Consider the following 19,391-nt stretch of genomic DNA (forward strand, 5'->3'; position numbering starts at 1 on the left):
ACTTGGGAATCTTGGTGTCTGCAATATAAAAATCACTAATTTAATAGAGAAAACGACTCATTCTCCTGTTTTGTGTGACGGTGTGTACCGCAATGAGTATGAAGAAAAGAAAGAAAACCAGAGAACTGAGGTCAGACACAAGATTGTAGCCGAGCCTGGACAATCTCAAGGCTACAAGTCCATCTCCAGAGACCTTGGTGTTCCTGTTTCCACCGTGCGTAATGTTATCAAGAAGTTTAAGACCTATTGCACTGTAGCCAACCTGCCTGAGAACCTGATGGAAGATTGCAGCAAGGGACCGTGTGAATGGTGGAGAGCGCACCTCGATCAACTGCTACACAGATTCAAGCTGACTTTCAGACACAAGGTATGACAGTTTCAACTCGCACCATCTGTCGCCAACTCAATGAAAGGGGATTATATGGTAGGAGACCCAGGAGGACCCCACTGCTGAGAGAGCGACATAAGAAAGCCCGACTACAATTTGCCAAAGCGCACCTGAACATGACAAAATCCTATGCTGAATGTAGAGCTTTTTTGATAAAGCACACCTTTTCGATGTCAACAGAAAACAAATGGAATCCTTCAAAGAAAACAATACCTTCCCTACACTCAAACATGGAGGTTCAGTGATGTTTTGGGGTTGCTTTGCTGCCTCGGGCACTGGGTGCCTTGAACATGTGCATGGCGTCAGGAAATCAGGAGAATACCAAGGCATTTTGGAGCGCAATGTCGGACCCAGTGTCAGAAAGCTGGGTGTCTGTCGAAGGTCATGGGTCTTCCAGCAGGACATTGACCCCAAACACACTTCAAAAAGCACCCAGGAAGGGTTCAAGACAAAACGCTGGACTGTTCTGAAAGTGGCCCGCAATGAGTCCAGATCTAAATCCCATTGAACACTTGTGGGGAGATCTGAAAAGAGCAGTTGGGCGAAGGCACCCTTCAAATCTGGGAGAACTGGAGCAGTTCGCATAAGAAGTGTGATCCAAACTGCCAGTACAGAGGTGCAGGAAGCTCATCGATGGCTATAGGAAGCACTTGACCAAAGACTGTGCTACCAAATATTAAGTCTGTGGTGTCAATAGTTTTTTCAATTCCATTCCTGTTTTTCTGATTTAAATGGATATATTAAGTTCTGAATCAAAAACAAAGGTTCTGTAATATTAACAGTGAAATAAAGAATTGTGGTCAATTCCAACTTTTTTTTATGCGTTAGATGGAAGTTGCTTTGGGTGAAAACCTCTGCTAAAATATTTTGTAATTTTCAGTAGTACCAAAGACATACAAGGGGATACATTTACTGAATGTGTTTTGGGAGGAAAAAGCAGTTTATGCTAAATCCCAAATCAATGCGTTGGCACTCGTGTAGATCTGAAGGGATAAGATAGGTATAAGCAATATGGTACTTGCGTCACCTTGCCTTCAGATAAGCTTTGTGGAAATGTTCCATATTGCTCACACCTACAGTACCCAATCTCTTCAGATTTACAGAAGTGCCCTCTACAGATGTGCCTAGGGAGGAGGGGCTAGTTTAATTTGGGATTCATGGAGAGTGTATAATTAGTCTCATATTTTCCCCTGTGTCTGTGGACTGAAGAGTGACAGAGGATTCCCAAGGCCATGATGTTGTGCCAAAATGCAATTAGCAGGAAAACACCATTCTAAACAGAGCACCTGGGAAAACACCATTCTAAATAGCCCACCTGATTGCTGTTCCAAATGTGACAGAGAGGAAAATCTGTTAGAAAATGTAAAACTGGGGGGGATCTAAAGATGCAACAACTAGATTGGGATGCTAATTTGACTAGGATTGTGCTTTTGGCTTCTGGACAACACAATAAACTAAGCATCAATTGTGAGATTTGTAAATGTTTTCATTGGCTTTTGTTTAGAGTGCTCCATGTGACCCATTGGTTTCTCTGTCCTGATAATGCTCCCGAGTGGCGCAGTGGTCTAAGGCACTGCATCTCAGTGCAAGAGTTTGAATCCCGGCTGTATCACATCCGGCCGTGATTGGGAGTCCCATAGGGCAGTGCACAATTGGCCCAGTGTTGTCCGGGTAGACCGTCATTGTAAATAAGAATTTGTTCTTAAAAGTTGAGGGAGCGCACACCTGTGCACACATAGCCGTACCAGGCTGGTCATGACACGCATCTACATTATCATCCCAGACATCCTGGACCCACTCCAATTCGTATACCGCCCCAACAGATCCAAAGATGACGCAATCTCAATTGCTCTTCACATTGCCCTCTCCCACCTGGACAAGAGTGGAAATAACTACGTGAGAATGCTGTTCATCGACTACAGCTCAACATTCAACACAGTCCCCTCCAAGCTCATCACCAAGCTGGGAATACTGGGACTGAACATCTCCCTCTGCCATTGGATCCTGGACTTCCTGACGGGCTGGCCCCAGGTGGTGAGGGTAGGCAACAACACCTCTGCCATGTTGACCCTCAATAAGGGGTCTCCTCAGGGGTGTGTGCTTAGTCCCCTCCTGTACTCCCTGTTAACCGATGACTGTGGCCACACCCGCACATTGACTCTGTACCGGTACCCCCTGTATATAGCCTCACTACTGCTAATTTACTGCTGCTCTTTGATTATTTGTTATTTTTATTTTGTATTTTTTTTGTGGGAGGGGGGGGGTATTTTTTGAAACTGCTTTGGTAGTTAAGGGCTTGTAAGTAAGCATTTCACTGTAAGACCCGTTGTATTCAACGCATGTGACAAATACAATTTTATTTGATTTGAAGAGGGCACAATAGCGCCTTTTCCCCCTCAGGAGGTTGAAAAGATTTGATCCTCAAAAAGTTCTACAACTGCACCATCGAGAGCATCTTGACTGGCTGCATCACCTATTGGTATTGCAAATGCACCACCCTCGACAGCAAAGCGCCACAGAGGGTGATGCGGACAGCCCAGTACGTCTCTGGGCCCAAGCTCCCTGCCATCCAGGACCTCCATATCAGGCAAAGCGTGCATTGCTGTCTCATTGTTAGTCTTTTGTTCTAAAAGTTCTCTCCCCTTTCCTCTCTGCTTCCATCTCCTCTCCTCCCCATCCCGCTTCCCTCTCCTCCTCCCCTCCTCAAGCCCCTCAGTAAGTACCCACCTCTGATCAACGACATCTCCTTCTGGCTACCGGCCGAGGGCTACACAGAGAACGACTTCTATGACCTGGTGAGGAGCATCGGAGGAGACCTGGTGGAGAAGGTCACCCTGGTTGACCAGTTCAAACATCCAAAGTAAGGCTCCATGTTCTTCACAAGACACAGAGCTGTAGGACTCAACACAGTGTTTCCTAGTGCTAGCACACCTGGGTCGTATTCATTAGTGCACACTAGCAACATGTTTTGTAATGGAAAACAAGTGTTTCCTATTGGAAAAGTGCAGGTAGTCCCTCCCCGTTTCAGTCCGTTTACTTCCGTTTGGTTCTGATTTTAACTACCTGACCTTACACCTGATTCAAGTGCTTGATGATTAGTTGAGCAGTTGAATCAGGTGTGCTTATACTGGCTTAGATCAAATACGTCCAATCGCAGGGGGTCCTCAAAACACTGCTCTCATCCACCACACATCCAAAGTAAGACATCACGCCCTCAAGAAGATATAGCAGTGGTACTCAAACGGCATACCTAGGGTGCCACGACTGAACAACGATGGGCATAGTGCCCCTCACTCTGATAAAGGCATTACCTTCGAAAAGTTGGTGTGTGACTCTCATTTAGTTGTTCACTGAAGTGCTACCACCATAATCAGGTTTTCAGTTTCCAACCCCCCCTCCCCCCCAGACAATTGCCCCTTCCCCTCATGCCCCCTTTAAAAATGTGCTTGTCGTGAGAGACAAAAAAAACACAACACCGGGTGTAACAATGTTGTGACTCTATATGCATTACATATTAGTTCAAATGTAACTAACAGGTTAAACAATTTACTGGCTAATGATAATGATACAACGATGTGGTGAATGCTCTTCATTTGGTTTGTACGGTGTTGTTTGCAATTAGGGGTGAGGTAAGATCTATTCCACTGCTTGACAAATGGGCTCGGAGAGAAAAGGTTAAGCGATGCTCTATTCATCAGAGGGGCTCGGGATTGGATTGTTTGGTCTTTGATAGTGGATATGTCTCCGCGTCTAGCTTATCTTTTCTACTCTGACAGCTCCTTATTATGCAAGATAATGGAGCCCGACTGAGCCGAGTGCTGTTTGCTCCGTTGATTGGAGCCCTTAGTCGAATGACAAGGAAGGACCGAGGGTCAATGTTTGTTAATGGCACATCTTCATTTGACCCGATTCACATCAGCGACATGAGGCTCGCTCTGTTTGTCTTGCACGCTCACACCTACTCCCACTCTCTCTCTCTGTCTCTCTCTCTCCATTTCTATCTCTTTCTGTCATACACACACATAATTATCTTTCTCTCTCACACACGCACACACACACACACACACAATTAACAAACAGAACCTTTTGGACTAATCCCAGCACCGACAGGAACAAACAAGGAATGGCCCAGTGACAGATCAATCACAGAGACTGATTGGCTTTGCCCTGGCTAATAGATTACTACTTCCATCGCATTCCTATCAAGGATTTAGAGTTGCGGACAATGTGTGTCGATACGTTTCAGTAACAAGTTTTTAGTAGGGCATTGCCTTGCTCGCCCCCGTCTTTACATTTGAAATTTACATTAAACCTGAAAACACAGGATGGATGAAAGCAACATGGCGGATGTCTTTGCTTCACCAATCCACCCCTTTCACAGGTCAGTGCAGCTCAAAGAAAGGAGATGAGGAGAGGAAGTCACTTTATTCCTTATTGAGATTCACCCTTGAGGGACCCTCCCTCTCTGTAGTGACAAAGCTGTTTCCTTTTCCCTCACTATCCTGTTCTTAGCGTCCACCCCTGAGCCTCAGCCTTGACGTCTAATTTTTTAAATACAGGGCGTAAAGGGAAGGCAGTGGACACAGCTTGGCGCAGGACTTATGCCCGCCCCGCATCCTAGTGGTTTACCGAACAGTGAGTGTGTGTAGTGTGTTTAATGGTGAAAAAAGGGGCCCGTGGTGTGTAAAATTGCCTGTGCACATTAATCTCTGTCCCTGCTTTTAATCTTTTTTTAAATAGCGACCTTTTCCCTACCCTTCATTAGGGCTTGTGTGTGTGTGTGTGTGTGTGTGTGTGTGTGTGTGTGTGTGTGTGTGTGTGTGTGTGTGTGTGTGTGTGTGTGTGTGTGTGTGTGTACTGTGAATGCGAGAAAGAACAGTATCACAATTGTCTGATTCACAATATGTAAATGTTGTCTGTCCTGTCTTTTCAGGTTTATGTGTCTTTAAGGGTGTGTGTTTTTGTGAATTTGAGATAGCATATTGTGACAATGATTGTCCTCAAGGTCATGAGCATTTTGGGATCATTTGTGCCGCAGTTTACCCAGAGAGAGATGAGCTGATGTGGGCCGAGCTCACATTGTTACGCAGCCTCCCTTAGACAACAAACTTTATGATTATTGCCGCGGGGGATATCAAGCTCCATTTAAGCCCTAGCTACGTTACAGACGGTCCTCCCTGCGGATGCCACTTTTATGAACAAGGTGGCTGGCTAATTGTTTTTTTGTTTTGTTTTTTTGCTTAGCATCAACGCTGACTCATGGAATTGGGCAAGCTGCTCCCGATGAGGGAGGGCGGGCGGGCGACCGTACCCTTCTGTCTCTGTCTGTACGCCATTTATATATAACCTGCGCAAGCAGGGAGGAGTATTCTGAGACTTGTGTTTCCTCCTTGATGTACACCGTGTCCTGTGAAAATCGGGCACGGCGCCACCAATCAAGAATTAATTTAGCAGAATTAATTTAGCAGGCACTCTTATCCACAGCAATTTACAATCTGTGAATTCAACTAAAGTAGGTGAAATCACAGTCATTGTAGTGCAACATGTATTGTAATTAGTTATTGTTGCGTTGTACTTAGTTAGGGTTACTTCTGTGCTGTAATTGTACTACCTGTTACCCTCTACTTACAAGAGCAATTACACGGCAATAAGAACACTGTGAAGTAGTGTTGCAATTTGATCACTTTCCGCATGCTCGACAGAAAGAGGATGCGATCACATGGTCTTATGTGAAGTTAACGTGATAACGTGACAACATGTAAAACCAGCATGTGAGAATGTGAAACTGCACGTGAAAGCATTTTGAGCACATGAAAACATGAATGCTAAATTTCAACATGTCATACCAGAAACTACACGTGACCACATCGGAACGTAATTCACGAGTAGAACTGCAAGTTTGATTTTCACGTGAGTAATGTTACTCCTGAATCACTATGATGAATATAATTGTTTTTCTTGAGTGTATTTTTAATCAAGCTGAGATTTTACTTTCAAGTCCACAAACATGGTGTCGTAGTAGGAAGATCGGAATGCCATGAACCAAGAGGTTGTGAATTCAAATCCCAAGTGAGAACAAGTTGAATATAATGACAGTGGCAAGAAAAAATATGTGAACCCTTTTGTATTACCTGGATTTCTGCATAAATTGGTCATCAAATTTGATCTGATCTTCATCAGTAGACAAACATAGTGTGCTTAAACTAACACACAAATTATTGTATTTTTCTTGTCTATATTGAATACATTATTTAAACATTCACAGTGTAGGTTGGAAAAAGTAGGTGAACTCCTAGGCTAATGACTTCCCAAAAGCTAATTGGAGTCAGGACTCCAGCTAACCTGGAGTGAACAATGAGACGAGATTGGAGATGTTAGTTAGAGCTGCCTTGCCCTATAAAAAACACTCACAAAATTTGAGTGTGCTATTCACAAGAAGCATTGCCTGATGTCAACCATGCCTCGAACAGAATACATCTCAGAAGACCTAAGAAATAAGAATTGTTGACTTGCATAAATCTGGAAAGGGTTACAAAGGTATCTCTAAAAGCCTTGATGTTCATCAGTCCACGGAAAGACAAATTGTCTATAAATGGAGAAAGTTCAGCACTGTTGCTACTCTCCCTAGGAGTGGCCATCCTGCAAAGATGACTGCACGAGCACAGTGCAGAATGCTCAATGAGGTTAAGAAGAATACTAGAGTGTCAGCTAGAGACTTAAAGAAATCTCTGGGATATGCTAACATCTCTGTTGATGACTCTACGATACGTAAAACACTAAACAAGAATAGTGTTCATGGAAGGACAGCATGGAAGAAGCCACCGCTGTCCAAATAAAACATTTGCTGCATGTCTGAAGCATGTCTGAATGTTCCACAACGCTACTGGCAAAATGTTCTGTGGACAGATGAAACTAAAGTTGAGTTGTTTGGAAGGAACACACAACACTATGTGTGGAGAAAAAAAGGCACAGCACACCAACATCAAAACCTCATCCCAACTGTGAAGTATGGTGGATGGAGCATCATGGTTTGGGGCTGCTGTCACGCCCTGGTCTTAGTATTTTGTGTTTTCTTTATTATTTTGGTCAGGCCAGGGTGTGACATGGGTTATTTATGTGGTGTGTTTTGTCTTGGGGTTTTTGTAGGTTATGGGATTGTGGTATAGTATAGTAGTCTAGGAAAGTCTATGGTTGCCTGGAGTGGTTCTCAATCAGAGGCAGGTGTTTATCGTTGTCTCTGATTGGGAACCATATTTAGGCAGCCATATTCTTGGAGTGTTTCGTGGGTGATTGTTCCTGTATCTGTGTTTGTTTGCACCAGATAGGGCTGTTTTGGTTTTTCACGTTACGGTTAGTGTTTTTGTATTGTTCGGTATTATCTTCATTAAAGATGTATGAAGATAACCACGCTGCATTTTGGTCTGATCCCTGCTACACCTCTTCAGAAGGAAGAAGAAAACCTTAACAGCTGCTTTGCTGCCTCAGGGCCTGGACAGCTTGCTATCAATTCCCAAGTTTATCAAGACATTTTGCAGTAGAATGCAAGGCTATCTATCCACCAATTGAAGCTCAACGGAAGTTGGGTGATGCAACAGGACAACGACCCAAAACACAGAAGTAAATCAACAATGGCTTCAACAGAAGAAAATTCGCCTTCTGGAGTGGCCCGGTCAGAGTCCTGATCCGATTGGGATGCTGTGGCATGAATATTGCTGAACTGAAACAGTTTTGTATAGAGGAATGATCCAAAATTCCTCCTGACCGTTGTGCAGGTCTGATCCGCAACTACAGAAAACGTTTTGGTTGAGGTTATTGCTGCCAAAGGAGTGTCAACCAGTTACTGTGAATGTTTACACAGTGTGTTCAATAAAGACATGAAAACGTATAATTGTTTGTGTGTTATTAGTTTAAGGAGACTGTCTATTGTTGTGACCTAAATGAAGATCACATAAAATTTGATGACGAATTTGTGCAGAAATCCAGGTAATTCAAAAAAGGTTCACGTACATTTTCTTTCCCCTGTATAAACATACACAATGTAATAATTTATGTCAAAGTGTGTAAAATATGTAGGTTCAAAAAACTGCGACTGTGTGACGTTATGGGAAGTGACACATCTTTGTTTGCTGTGAAATCTTGCGAAAAATATCCACATGTGAATCTTTGGGTGATTTTCGCATGTAAAATTATGTGTTTTTTCCGTTAAGGGCCAAGTGAGAGAGACTTTGTCATTTCTTTAAACAATCATCTTTATTCAATAATTATTACAATAATGAGGCTGGTCGACCCCACATACTATTAGTTAAATATTAATTGTTAACCTTTAATATCAAAATATTTTTCTCGCAGCCTTTAACTGTCACATCACTGCAGAAGCTCCTCCAGGTGATGTACAGAACCCGGCATTCAAACAAACCATTCCATCTTTCTCAAGATTTCGATGTGGCGAAATACAACTTGCATTGGTGGGAATGTCACTACAAAGTGGAATCCTCAGCTCAAAGTCGAGAATACCATTTGAATGCCTTTTGCGTCGTACTGTAGTCACACTGATACGTTTTACTGGCCTGCACTAGTATTCCTCGGACGTGGCGCTACAAATCAAAGCTGATAGGCACTATAATGCAACACAAATCTGCATTTATTGGTCCGTAACGCTGTCAGATGTAATCGGGACGGATTCATTTGTAAAGTCAACTGTGCTGTCCATCAAGCAGCTTGGACAGAAAGTCAACGGCATGCGGGCGAGCGGGGAGGGAGGTGGGAAAGTTGTAACACTGAGCCCCGCATCGATGATGTTTGCTCTGCAGCAGAGGCTGTGTTACAACCTCTCAGAGAAGGCAGTAACCAGAATAATCTAAGTTAGTGAGTGGCACCGTCAGTTGGTAACATTGTATTAACATGTAGTTACATAGTAACATCTTTGAAGTGACATGGTAAAATAGTTTATCCGCTTAACTGTATTACCATGTCACTATAAAAGTGTTACTATGTAACTAGCAGTAAATGTTACAACTCTACAACCTTATGAAGGCATGCTTTCCATGTGAGACGTTCATAAAGAGTGTGTGTATGCGTGTGATCATGTGCGTGTGTGTGCATCCCTGTGTATGTACTCTACAAAACCACCACAACACTGCTTGTTGTAAACTATAAATATGCAAGGTATTTTTTTTAAAGCCACTGTCATAAAATGGCACCAGAATGGCCAATATAATTTGAAAAGCTTCTGCTGAATGTATAGTATAGTATATAGCAGTATAATACAGTACATATTAATATACTAGTATAGTACAGTACATGCTAGTGTATATAGTAGTATAGTGTATATAGTAGACTAGCCTTGTGTCCTCGGAGGCAAACGTTAACACTGTCTGACCTGAAGCCCATCTCACCTCCACCACACCTGGCCTGAGCCCTCAGTCTGTCCCTCACAAGGCCAACACATCTCCCCTCTCAGCTTAGGCAGAATAGGGAGCACCCGGCCACCATCTTTTGGATCAAATTAACAATTACTGCTGGCACGCGCAGGAAGAAAGAAACAGATGGGGAGAGGGGGTGGAAGGTGAGATATGTAGACAACAGGAACATGGAGGAAGTGTGTGTGTGTGTGTGTGTGTGTGTGTGTGTGTGTGTGTGTGTGTGTGTGTGTGTGTGTGTGTGTGTGTGTGTGTGAGAGAGGAGTGCCATGCAGAGTGTTGTGTCCCAGGATCAGTGAAACGTTTAGAGATAAATGGAGAGAGAGAGAGAGGTGTGTGTGCGTTTGACAAATGGCCATCTTCGGCAGTGGGTTGCTGAAGAGAGCCAGACTTGTTAAAAATCAGCCTTCTTTGTTGGAAACCTCCCGGGATCTTTCCAGAAGGCGAAGCAGCAGGCTAATGCCGAGCACGGCCCCCGAGCCAGTGTAGAGCAGGCAGAGAGGGAGAGAGCGAGAAAGACAGAGACCAGGGAGGAAGATGGAGAGACTGTGTGGGGGTTGTGTGTGCTAGAGAGAGAGAGAAGGAACTGGTAGAGAGAGGGAAAATTCTAGGGTGGGAGAGAGAAGGGGATAACAGAGAGAGGGAGATGTGTGGGAGGGGAGGGGGTATCCTGGGAGCGACAGTATAGAGTGATAGGAGGGAGCTGGCAGAGGGAGTGAGACAAGGGAAGAAGAGAGAGTGGACTGAGTTTAATGGAGCTACTGCAGGAAACGCCTTTGAATAATGTATCGTTGTTTAATATGCACACTTCAATATGGTACAGTGCATTACCCTACATCACACATGATTTGTCACTCACAAATGTAAGATGTTAGAAAATAATATGCATATAGAATGCATATTACAGTCCTATTGCGGATGGTATAGTGTTTGCCAAAACACATGTAACAATGTGTATTATCCAGGTAGTTCCAGGTAGATTGGGTGAAAAAAGATATGTAAAAGGGAAATTACATTTACAGTCAAATGATCTGTCAGGTATAACATTTAATTGACATAACATTACATTTATCTGATTTTAGAAATCTGAAATCATTTTAGGCGGATCCATATGAAATGAATGTTCCACACTTTAAAATCATTAAAAGAAAAGAAGACAATCCCTGTCTCCATTCTCTTCTGTACATAATAGAATCCCAACGTCTTTATGATATCCCATTTGTACACAGTATTCCAAGTTATTAGGTATTTTTTAGCCCACAGCGTTAGCGCACAGTGCACCGTATTCCTCAGTTTGCTAACAAGCAGTGCTTTATGGCATTACCAGGCTGAAGTGAGCATAATGGGAGCTCGGCCAGATTCATGCTGTAGGTGCTGCCAAGCAGCCTGGAGCAGCTGGGTAATCTGGGTGTAATTGAGAGTGGGGGTAACGGGGGAAGAGCCCCTCAGGCTGACAGGTCTGCCACAATGCACTGCACTGTTTTTGTTCCATGCAGGCTTTTCCAGTATAGTGTTGTGCCTCCTGACATATTGTAGGTGAGCCTACAGTTGCAATACACTGTAATAGTGACCCTTTGACAGACGAAGGGAAGGTGGTGCACTGTAAATCCTCATAGTAGGTTTTCTCTCTACAGGCATGCTATTCTATGATCAGTTTGATATGTGTGGCAGGGTGCCATTTAGTCATCATAACCAATAAGCCAGTTCATCTGCTATGGTTCTTGCCCTTGTTTGGTTAAGTTAAGGCTGGTTTAATTTCCTCTGGCGGTGCTCAGGCATCCTCGGTTAATCGCTGCAGACACAGGTGAGCTTTTCCCCCGCAGACAACTTCAAGTTGATTTTCAACAGTAAGCACCATTCTGTCAGGGTGGGAGGCTTCAAATGGAGCTGTCAATTTGGAGAAAGAAAGAGAGAGACAGGGAAGGAGAGCAAGAGAGGGATTGGGAGAGAGAGAAAGGGAACTTGGAAAGAGAGCAGTCTGTGGTTTCAGCCTGTCATAGCCGCTGTTCGTCAACGTTACACCTAAGCAGTGTTGATTAGGAACGTCCGACCCATTGGTTGAGCGACACCGCTCCACTCAAGCTGGCAGAGTCCCGGCCGTCTTTGACTAAGAGGAGACGGTCGGACAGTTCTCCGAGATCCTTTAGACGGCCGACACTCATCAATTATTGCTGCCTCTACACTGTCCCCTCTTATTATTTCATCAAGACATTGACCAAATCATCAAATCCCCCCCCCCCCCCACAAGCCCCCAAGCTGTCATAAAGAATACGGACAAGAACTCTCTGTCTACAGCCTCAGGGACAGATGTCAGCCATTTTGAAAGATGCCATTTGTTTGGAAAGTCATGCGTACCGCGGAACAACCTCCTCCTCCTAAGCACAGCGAGGCAGATGCTTCTTGTCCTTGGTCCAGCATTTATGAATCATCCCATTCCCATCCCCAACCGTTCATGTAAAGTTATTTTTATGATGAAGACCACCGTTGGACAAGAGCCCCCTTGAAATGCTTGTGGGTGAATCACTGCTCTTGGTGCCGAGTCGCAGTCTTTAGTAGTGGATCCCTGAGAGTTTAGCCGCTGCGATTTATCCGCTGGTGAAGTACTGTGCCATCTGATGAAAACCGGTGCTCCTCCATGTAGCATGCCAAAGTGCTTGTTAACCGCAAGCCCTCGCTTTTGCTCTCTCGCTGGCCGCCAGTTGCCGCCACTCTCCTGGCTTAACGAACGAGGGAAATGATTTGTTCTCCAGCCACATGGGGTCAATGAAATGGCAGTGCCAGCCTTAAAAATATGACTATTGACTAGGCATGTTGCCCAATAAAAAAACACTTTGGATTTCTAGTGGAACTCCCCATGAAAGGAACAATGAACACGGCAGGACAGTGAGATGGTTCCAAGACATGGGCAGGCAAAAGGATAGGGAATGGTATAGGGAAACTGACTTGGGGACTGACTGTAACGGCAGATTTCCTCGTCGTCTGAAGAGGAGTAAGGATCGGACCAAGATGCAACGTGGTAAGTGTTCATGACGATTTATTAAAAACGAATTGAACACTGAAATACAAAACAATACACGATGTGACGAAAACAAAAAACGAAACAGTACCGTGCGGCGACAAACACTCACATGGAAACAAACACCCACAAACCAACAGTGAAACCCAGGCTACCTAAGTATTATTCTCAATCAGAGACAACTAACGACAGCCTCTGATTGAGAACCATACTAGGCTGAACACAAAAACAGACAGACTGCCCACCCCAACTCACGCCCTGACCATACTAAAACAAAGAATAAAATAACAGACCTATGGTCAGAACGTGACACCGACAATCGGATGAACAAAATCTGACAGAGAAAAATCTGAAAGTAATCTTAGACAGGGGTACTATTTGTTTACCTTGACTGAAGCCTGAATCTACATGATTGTATACATTTGGGTTATTGTCTATACACAGTTAGCAGGTGCCCCCCCCCCCACCCCCCAAGTGATTTATTTGATTTTTTCAAGTGCCTTACACACAGGACATCGAGCGCAAACCTTGACAAATAGCACAGAAATCAAATCAATGGTTGACACAGACGCAAAGAGATTCACATCTGCATTGCTTGCTGTTTGGAGTTTTAGGCTGGGTTTCTGTAGGAGCACTTTGTGACACCTGCTGATGTAAAAAGGGCTTAATAAATACATTTGATTTGATTCACTGGGTTAGCGGCACAATCCAAGGGAGTTATCGACAGAATCTTTCCATAATTCTAGTGTTGGCTAATTAGCAGAAGATGCGGTTGGTGTGTACGGGGAGTAAATGGGGCCTCTGTAATTAGTTTTGGGCCCTGGAAGAGGATAAATGGGAGCAATCTACAGCCACCACCCGCCACATTTTACTCTAAAGGCATTTCCTCCTCCATTACTTTAGACTTTTATCCTATCGGCCATTATCCTCATCCCAGTGAAATAACTTTGCGAGGGAAGCACTTCTATTAGGTAGCGTTTCAAAAACACGCCAATTGATTCGGTTGTCTGCTGAGCAAAGGGACACATTTAATTTTTCATGACTCATTCAACAAAGTTATTCCTTACTACACAAGGACTTCTCGCTTAGCTTGCTTCTAAGAAATGACGTGGGGCCTTGTTTTCGATGTGTCACGGTGGAGAACTTCGGTCAGGTCAGGAGAGAAGGAGGGGGAGAGGGCCAGAGCCAACTGGATCAATGCAGTAATTAGAGTAGTGGCAAGGCAGGCAAGCGAGAGGCCAGGCTGGAATATATCTTTCCCCTCTCCCCTGAGGGATCATGGAATGATCTTTTGAAATGCAGGACTTGTGATTGTGTGCGTGTATGTATTGGTGACTTTGTGTATTAATATCTTTGGTGTATCATCAACCACAAGGACCTTAGTGAGTTTGAGAAGCTGTATTGAAATGGAAAACCAAAAAGTGTTGCATTTGGCCCCATCTTTCTGGGGTTGGAGGTAACCAATTGAATATTGGGTTTAGCAGCAACCGAGAGCACGTAAGTGAGCGGCTGTTTGAAACCTTCATGTTAGTGCTCATGGGTTGCTAGTCAACAAGAGTAATGGCATCTACAGGTCAGTCTTCCTGGTTGAATTTGGCACTTGCTGTTTCAGTGCTAGCCAGTGGCTGGTTGTCTAGGAGGCTTATGTAGCCAGCAGAAGGTCAAGTTAAATGTCACTCTTTACTCTGCTCTTATAAACAGAGGGCTGTGGGGGCCGCCTTGCCCTCTCCACATCAGAGAAAACAAAACCGACTGCGGGATAACCCTGCTTAGCAATCATCATTACAAACAACACTCCCAGGCGTGTGCGCACAGAAACACAAACACATACACAGTTCCACAGCTGTCCCCCTCGACCTTACATCCTCTGAAGACAGTGAGCTGAATAAACCCATCACTGTCCACTGCCTTGTAAAGCAGTCTACTGTCCAAAGGCCAAAGATCACATCATGAGTGACAGTTCTATAGCAGGAGAGGAGAAGGGAGAGGGGAGGGACAGGGAAGAGAGGAGGGGAAAGAAGCGACCGGCGTAGGGAGGGGGAGAGGACAGGTGAGACTAGGAGGGGAGCAGGGAGGAGAGGACAGGAAGGGAGAGCAGTCGAGTGGAGAGGAAAAGGGGAGAGCACAAGGTAATTACTCCATTACATGAAAGAGATCTATGTCTATGCCAGTTCAATGGGTAATTACTTCATTACACGAAAGAGACCTATGTCTATGCCAGTTCAATTACAGAGTGGGAGGCAGAGAGGTGGTTAGAGAGAACTCTATAAGAAACTCAAAGGTCACAGCTAATGTGTGGGAGAAGACGAATAAATGGAGGAGAGGATGATGGACAGGAAGAGGAGATTAATTCATACACTTTGTTCCCACACACACCACACACACTTTCTTCCCACATACAAACGTGTTTCCAATGAAGATGGAGCAGAATAAACCAAATATCAGAAGAGGTGAAAGATACGAAGAACCGGAGGTGTATCTAGAAGTGTTTTTCACAAGTAGCAAGTCTAATAGAAAAAGTAGCCAGCCAGGCATCCCCGGGTTTGACATTTTTGTCCGAAAGAGCTTTATTTTGGTGGCGTCTGGTACATTCTAATGCCTTGATCCCATCTGAAATACACAGCAAATGATTGATTATTTCCCTCACAGATTGGAAAAATGTGTTGTGGTATTGTGAAGAACGACATTAAATTACAATATAAATTACTGAAAATGTATGAATTCCGTGTATTGTTAATTGTTTTGGGTTTTGTGTTGATCTAAGCCTATATGATCAGAACTGTTTTCTAAGGAAGAGATCAGTAAACCTTTTTTTACAGTTAACCTGTTTTCTCTTGAGATTAAAGTCTTATTTACAGTTTTACTGTAAGATAAGAATGGCCAGAATGATGTTAGTTCTTAAAATGATGTATTTTATTAAAACAGAAAAATTAAGTAAATAGCCTACATTATCTGGATATTCGTTTTTTCTTCTTCGGGTTTCTGTTTTTCCCTGTTTTTCGCTCTCTAAGTCAGTTTTATAAATAGAACATCAACTTTATCTGTTTTTCTAAGTCAACAACAATGCTTAAATCACATCAGGAGACCATTTTTGAAGTTTGGAATAATTCTGAGAAATGTTTTTAGTGTAGTTGCCCCTAATTCAAGTGTGCATCTACAGTAGCTACAAGCTGTTGTTTAGTGGTGTTTTTTTAGTGCACGTGTGATAAGGGGCTCAACTTTGTTTTTTGAACTGGGGGGACATATCTAGTCGGATTAACACTTCAAACAGCCTACACGACCGATAGGAGGTGTCCGCATAGTCCTAAAGCACACCGTTGCCTTGTTTTGTATTACATTCCAATGATTCAACTGGGCCGGACAACAATGCAATTTCAGAATGTGGGCGGGACATGTCCCCCCTTCCCCAGTGATAGTTGCACCCCTGCATGTGATCATAGCTGCAGGAAGTAGGTGGGGGTCGGGGTACACTGGGGGAGGGTGGAAAAAAAGGTTTTGCCCGCTCTGCAGAAGGCTATTGCTTTGCTAATATAGGGCTATTAAAGGCCCAGTGCACTACTTTTGTGAATATTTGTTTTAATGCATATATACAGTACCAGTCAAAAGTTTGGAAACACCTACTCATTCAAGTTTTTTTTTTTTTTACTATTTTCTACATTGTAGAATAATAGTGAAGTCAACAAAACTATGAAATAACACATATGGAATCATGTAGTAAACAAAAAAATGTTCAACAAAACTAAATATATTTTAGATTTCTCAAAGTAGCCACCCTTTGCCTTGATGACAGCTTTGCACACTCTTGGCATTATCTCAACCAGCTTCACCTGGAATGCGTTTCCAACAGTCATGAAGGAGTTCCCACATATGCTGAGCACTTGTTGGCTGCTTTTCCTTCACTCTGTGGTCCAACTCATCCCAAACCATCTCAATTGGGTTGAGGTCGGGTGATTATGCAGGCCAGGTCATCTGATGCAGCACTCCATCCTTCTTGGTCAAATAGGCCTTACACAACCTGGTGTGTTGGGTCATTGTCCTGGTGAAAAACAAATGATAGACCCACTAAGCGCAAACCAGATGGGAAGGCGTATCGCTGCAAGATCCCGCTGTAGCCCTGCTGGTTAAGTGTGTCTTGAATTCTAAATAAATCACTGACAGAGTCACCAGTAAAGCACCCCCACACCATCACACTTCCTCCTCCATGCTTCGCAGTGGGAATTACACATGCGGAGATCATCCTTTTACCTTCTCTGCTTCTCACAAAGTCATGGCAGTTGGAACGAAAAATCTCAAATTTGGACTCATCAGACCAAAAGACAATTTTCCACGGGTCTAATTGCTTGTGTTTCTTGGCCCAAGCAAGTCTCTTCATCTTATTGGTGTCCTTTAGTAGTGTTTTTTGGGGGTCTTCTTTCCTGTGGCGGTCCTCATGAGAGCCTCATGAGAGCCAGTTTTATCATAGTGCTTGATGGTTTATGCGACTGTACTTGAAGAAAGTTCTTGATATTTTTGGGATTGACTGACCTTTATGTCTTAAGGCAATTATGGACTGTCGTTTCTCTTTGCTTATGGGAGCTGTTCTTGCCATAATATGGGTGTGGTATTTTACCAAATAGGGTTATCTTCTGCATGCCACCCCTACCTTGTCACAACATAACTGATTGGCTCAAACGCATTTAGAAGGAAAGAAGTTCCACAAATTAACTTTTAACAAGGCACACCTGTTAAATGAAATGCATTCCAGATGACTACCTCATGAAGCTGGTTTAGAGAATGCCAAGAGTGTGCCAAGCTGTCAAGGTGGCTACTTTAATCAGATAAAAAATATATTTTGATTTAACACTTCTTTGGTTACTACATGACTCCAAATGTGTTATTTCATAGTTTTGATGTCTTCAGTATTTTTCTACGATGTAGAAAATAGTAAAAAAAAAGAAAGAAAAACCCGGGGCGGCAGGGTAGCCTAGTGGTTAGAGCGTTGGACTAGTAACCGGATTGCAAGTTCAAACCCACGAGCTGACAAGGTACAAATCTGTCGTTCTGCCCCTGAACAGGCAGTTAACCCACTGTTCCTAGGCCGTCATTGAAAATAAGAATTTGTTCGTAACTGACTTGCCTAGTTAAATAAAGGTAAAATAAAATGAGTAGGTGTATCCAAACTTTTAACTGGTACTGTATGTATATTTTATTAAGATTTTTCAGTGGGTGCCGCAGCACCCTCAGCACCCCTACTTCCCACGGCTATGCAGATGATGGTAGAATTTGTATAACAAATACCCACTGAATTGATGGAAATAATCGTGACGTCATTCTGGCAGGTAAGCATAGACTACTTTGTTGTTAACATTTAATTGAGATGGTTTTTGGGACAGCTGCAGGAAGACTGGTTTCATTAGTATCATCGCTAAAGTCTCACCACACAGACGGGTGCTTTCTCGTTGCCTCTTCGGAAATTTGAAGGAAATACTAATCACTGAGGTACATTCTGTTCTTGTTTTATGATGAACTTGGGCAAATTAATACATTTTCAATATACTTAATGCCTGGATTCCATGAGTGCCCTATAATATTTGGACCAGAATGAGGCTCTCCACTACCTACAGTATTTTTCCTGCAGTGATGATTCTTCATCGAATGTTTTCATAATTTATCTGCAGATAATCTCCAAAAAGCCCCTAAGTCTACCAGTAGTTTATGCAAATTAGGGAGCCAAATGAACAGAGCCACTTTTATTGTAAACAAAAATATTATATGTTTCTAAACCCTATCTACATTAATGTGGATGCTACCATGATTACGGATCATTCTGAATAAATTGTCGGGATGTCCTTGTCCAATCGAGCTCTAGCTACTCCTTGTGGCGGGCTGGGCGCATGCACGCTGACACGGTCGCCAGTCGTACAGTGCTTCCTCTGACACATTGGTGCGGCTGGCTTCCGGGTTAAGCGAGCAGTGTGTCAAGAAGCAATGCGGCTTGGAAGGGTTGTGTTTCGGAGGACGCATGGCTCTTGACTGTAGCCTCTCCCAAGACTGTATGGGAGTTGCAGCGATGGGACAAGACTGTAACTACCAATTGGATATCATGAAATTGGAGAGGGGGAAAAAGGGGGTAAAAAATGTAAATGTGTGACTGCAAAATGAAACTACATTATTTGCCATTAATTTCTAATTTGCACAATATAATCTGAAACACAACCAAAACAAACAGCAAATACATCCAGCAATTTTGTAGAGTCACCAGCTTGATGTAATCATTGCGTGCTACTTTTGTCTACTTTAATACAGATAAGTGAATTTGTCCCACTTTTGGTTATGTACAAAAAGTGCTTTAATTTCTAAACGGGTCAACTGGGATGCATTAAAATACCCTCAAGTGAAAGCTGGCAGTCTGTACTTTAACCTCGTAGTCATTGTGTCATTTGAAATCCAAAATGCTAGAGTACAGAGCCAAAACAACAACAAATGTGTCACTGACCCAATAGTTTTCTTAGGTCCAAAATAAGCCCATAGAAAAGCATTAGGCTTATTTTGGGACAGATTTTGGTGAGTGAAACTTTTCGTCTCGCTT

General features: G+C 43.3%; 1 protein-coding gene across 4 annotated transcripts in view; it reads left to right on the forward strand.

The window, feature by feature from the left end:
* The window catches only part of fars2 (phenylalanyl-tRNA synthetase 2, mitochondrial), a 116,074-nt gene that overhangs the window by 62,953 nt on the left and 33,730 nt on the right, over positions 1-19,391 (forward strand). For all 4 annotated transcript variants that reach the window (XM_036935306.1, XM_021620658.2, XM_021620660.2 and 1 more), the window contains one exon: positions 3,097-3,248. In XM_036935306.1, coding sequence (XP_036791201.1) covers positions 3,097-3,248 — 152 coding nt within the window. The remainder of the gene's footprint in view (positions 1-3,096; positions 3,249-19,391) is intronic.

This window comes from Oncorhynchus mykiss, chromosome 11, assembly GCF_013265735.2.
Source record: "Oncorhynchus mykiss isolate Arlee chromosome 11, USDA_OmykA_1.1, whole genome shotgun sequence".
Taxonomy (NCBI): domain Eukaryota; kingdom Metazoa; phylum Chordata; class Actinopteri; order Salmoniformes; family Salmonidae; genus Oncorhynchus; species Oncorhynchus mykiss.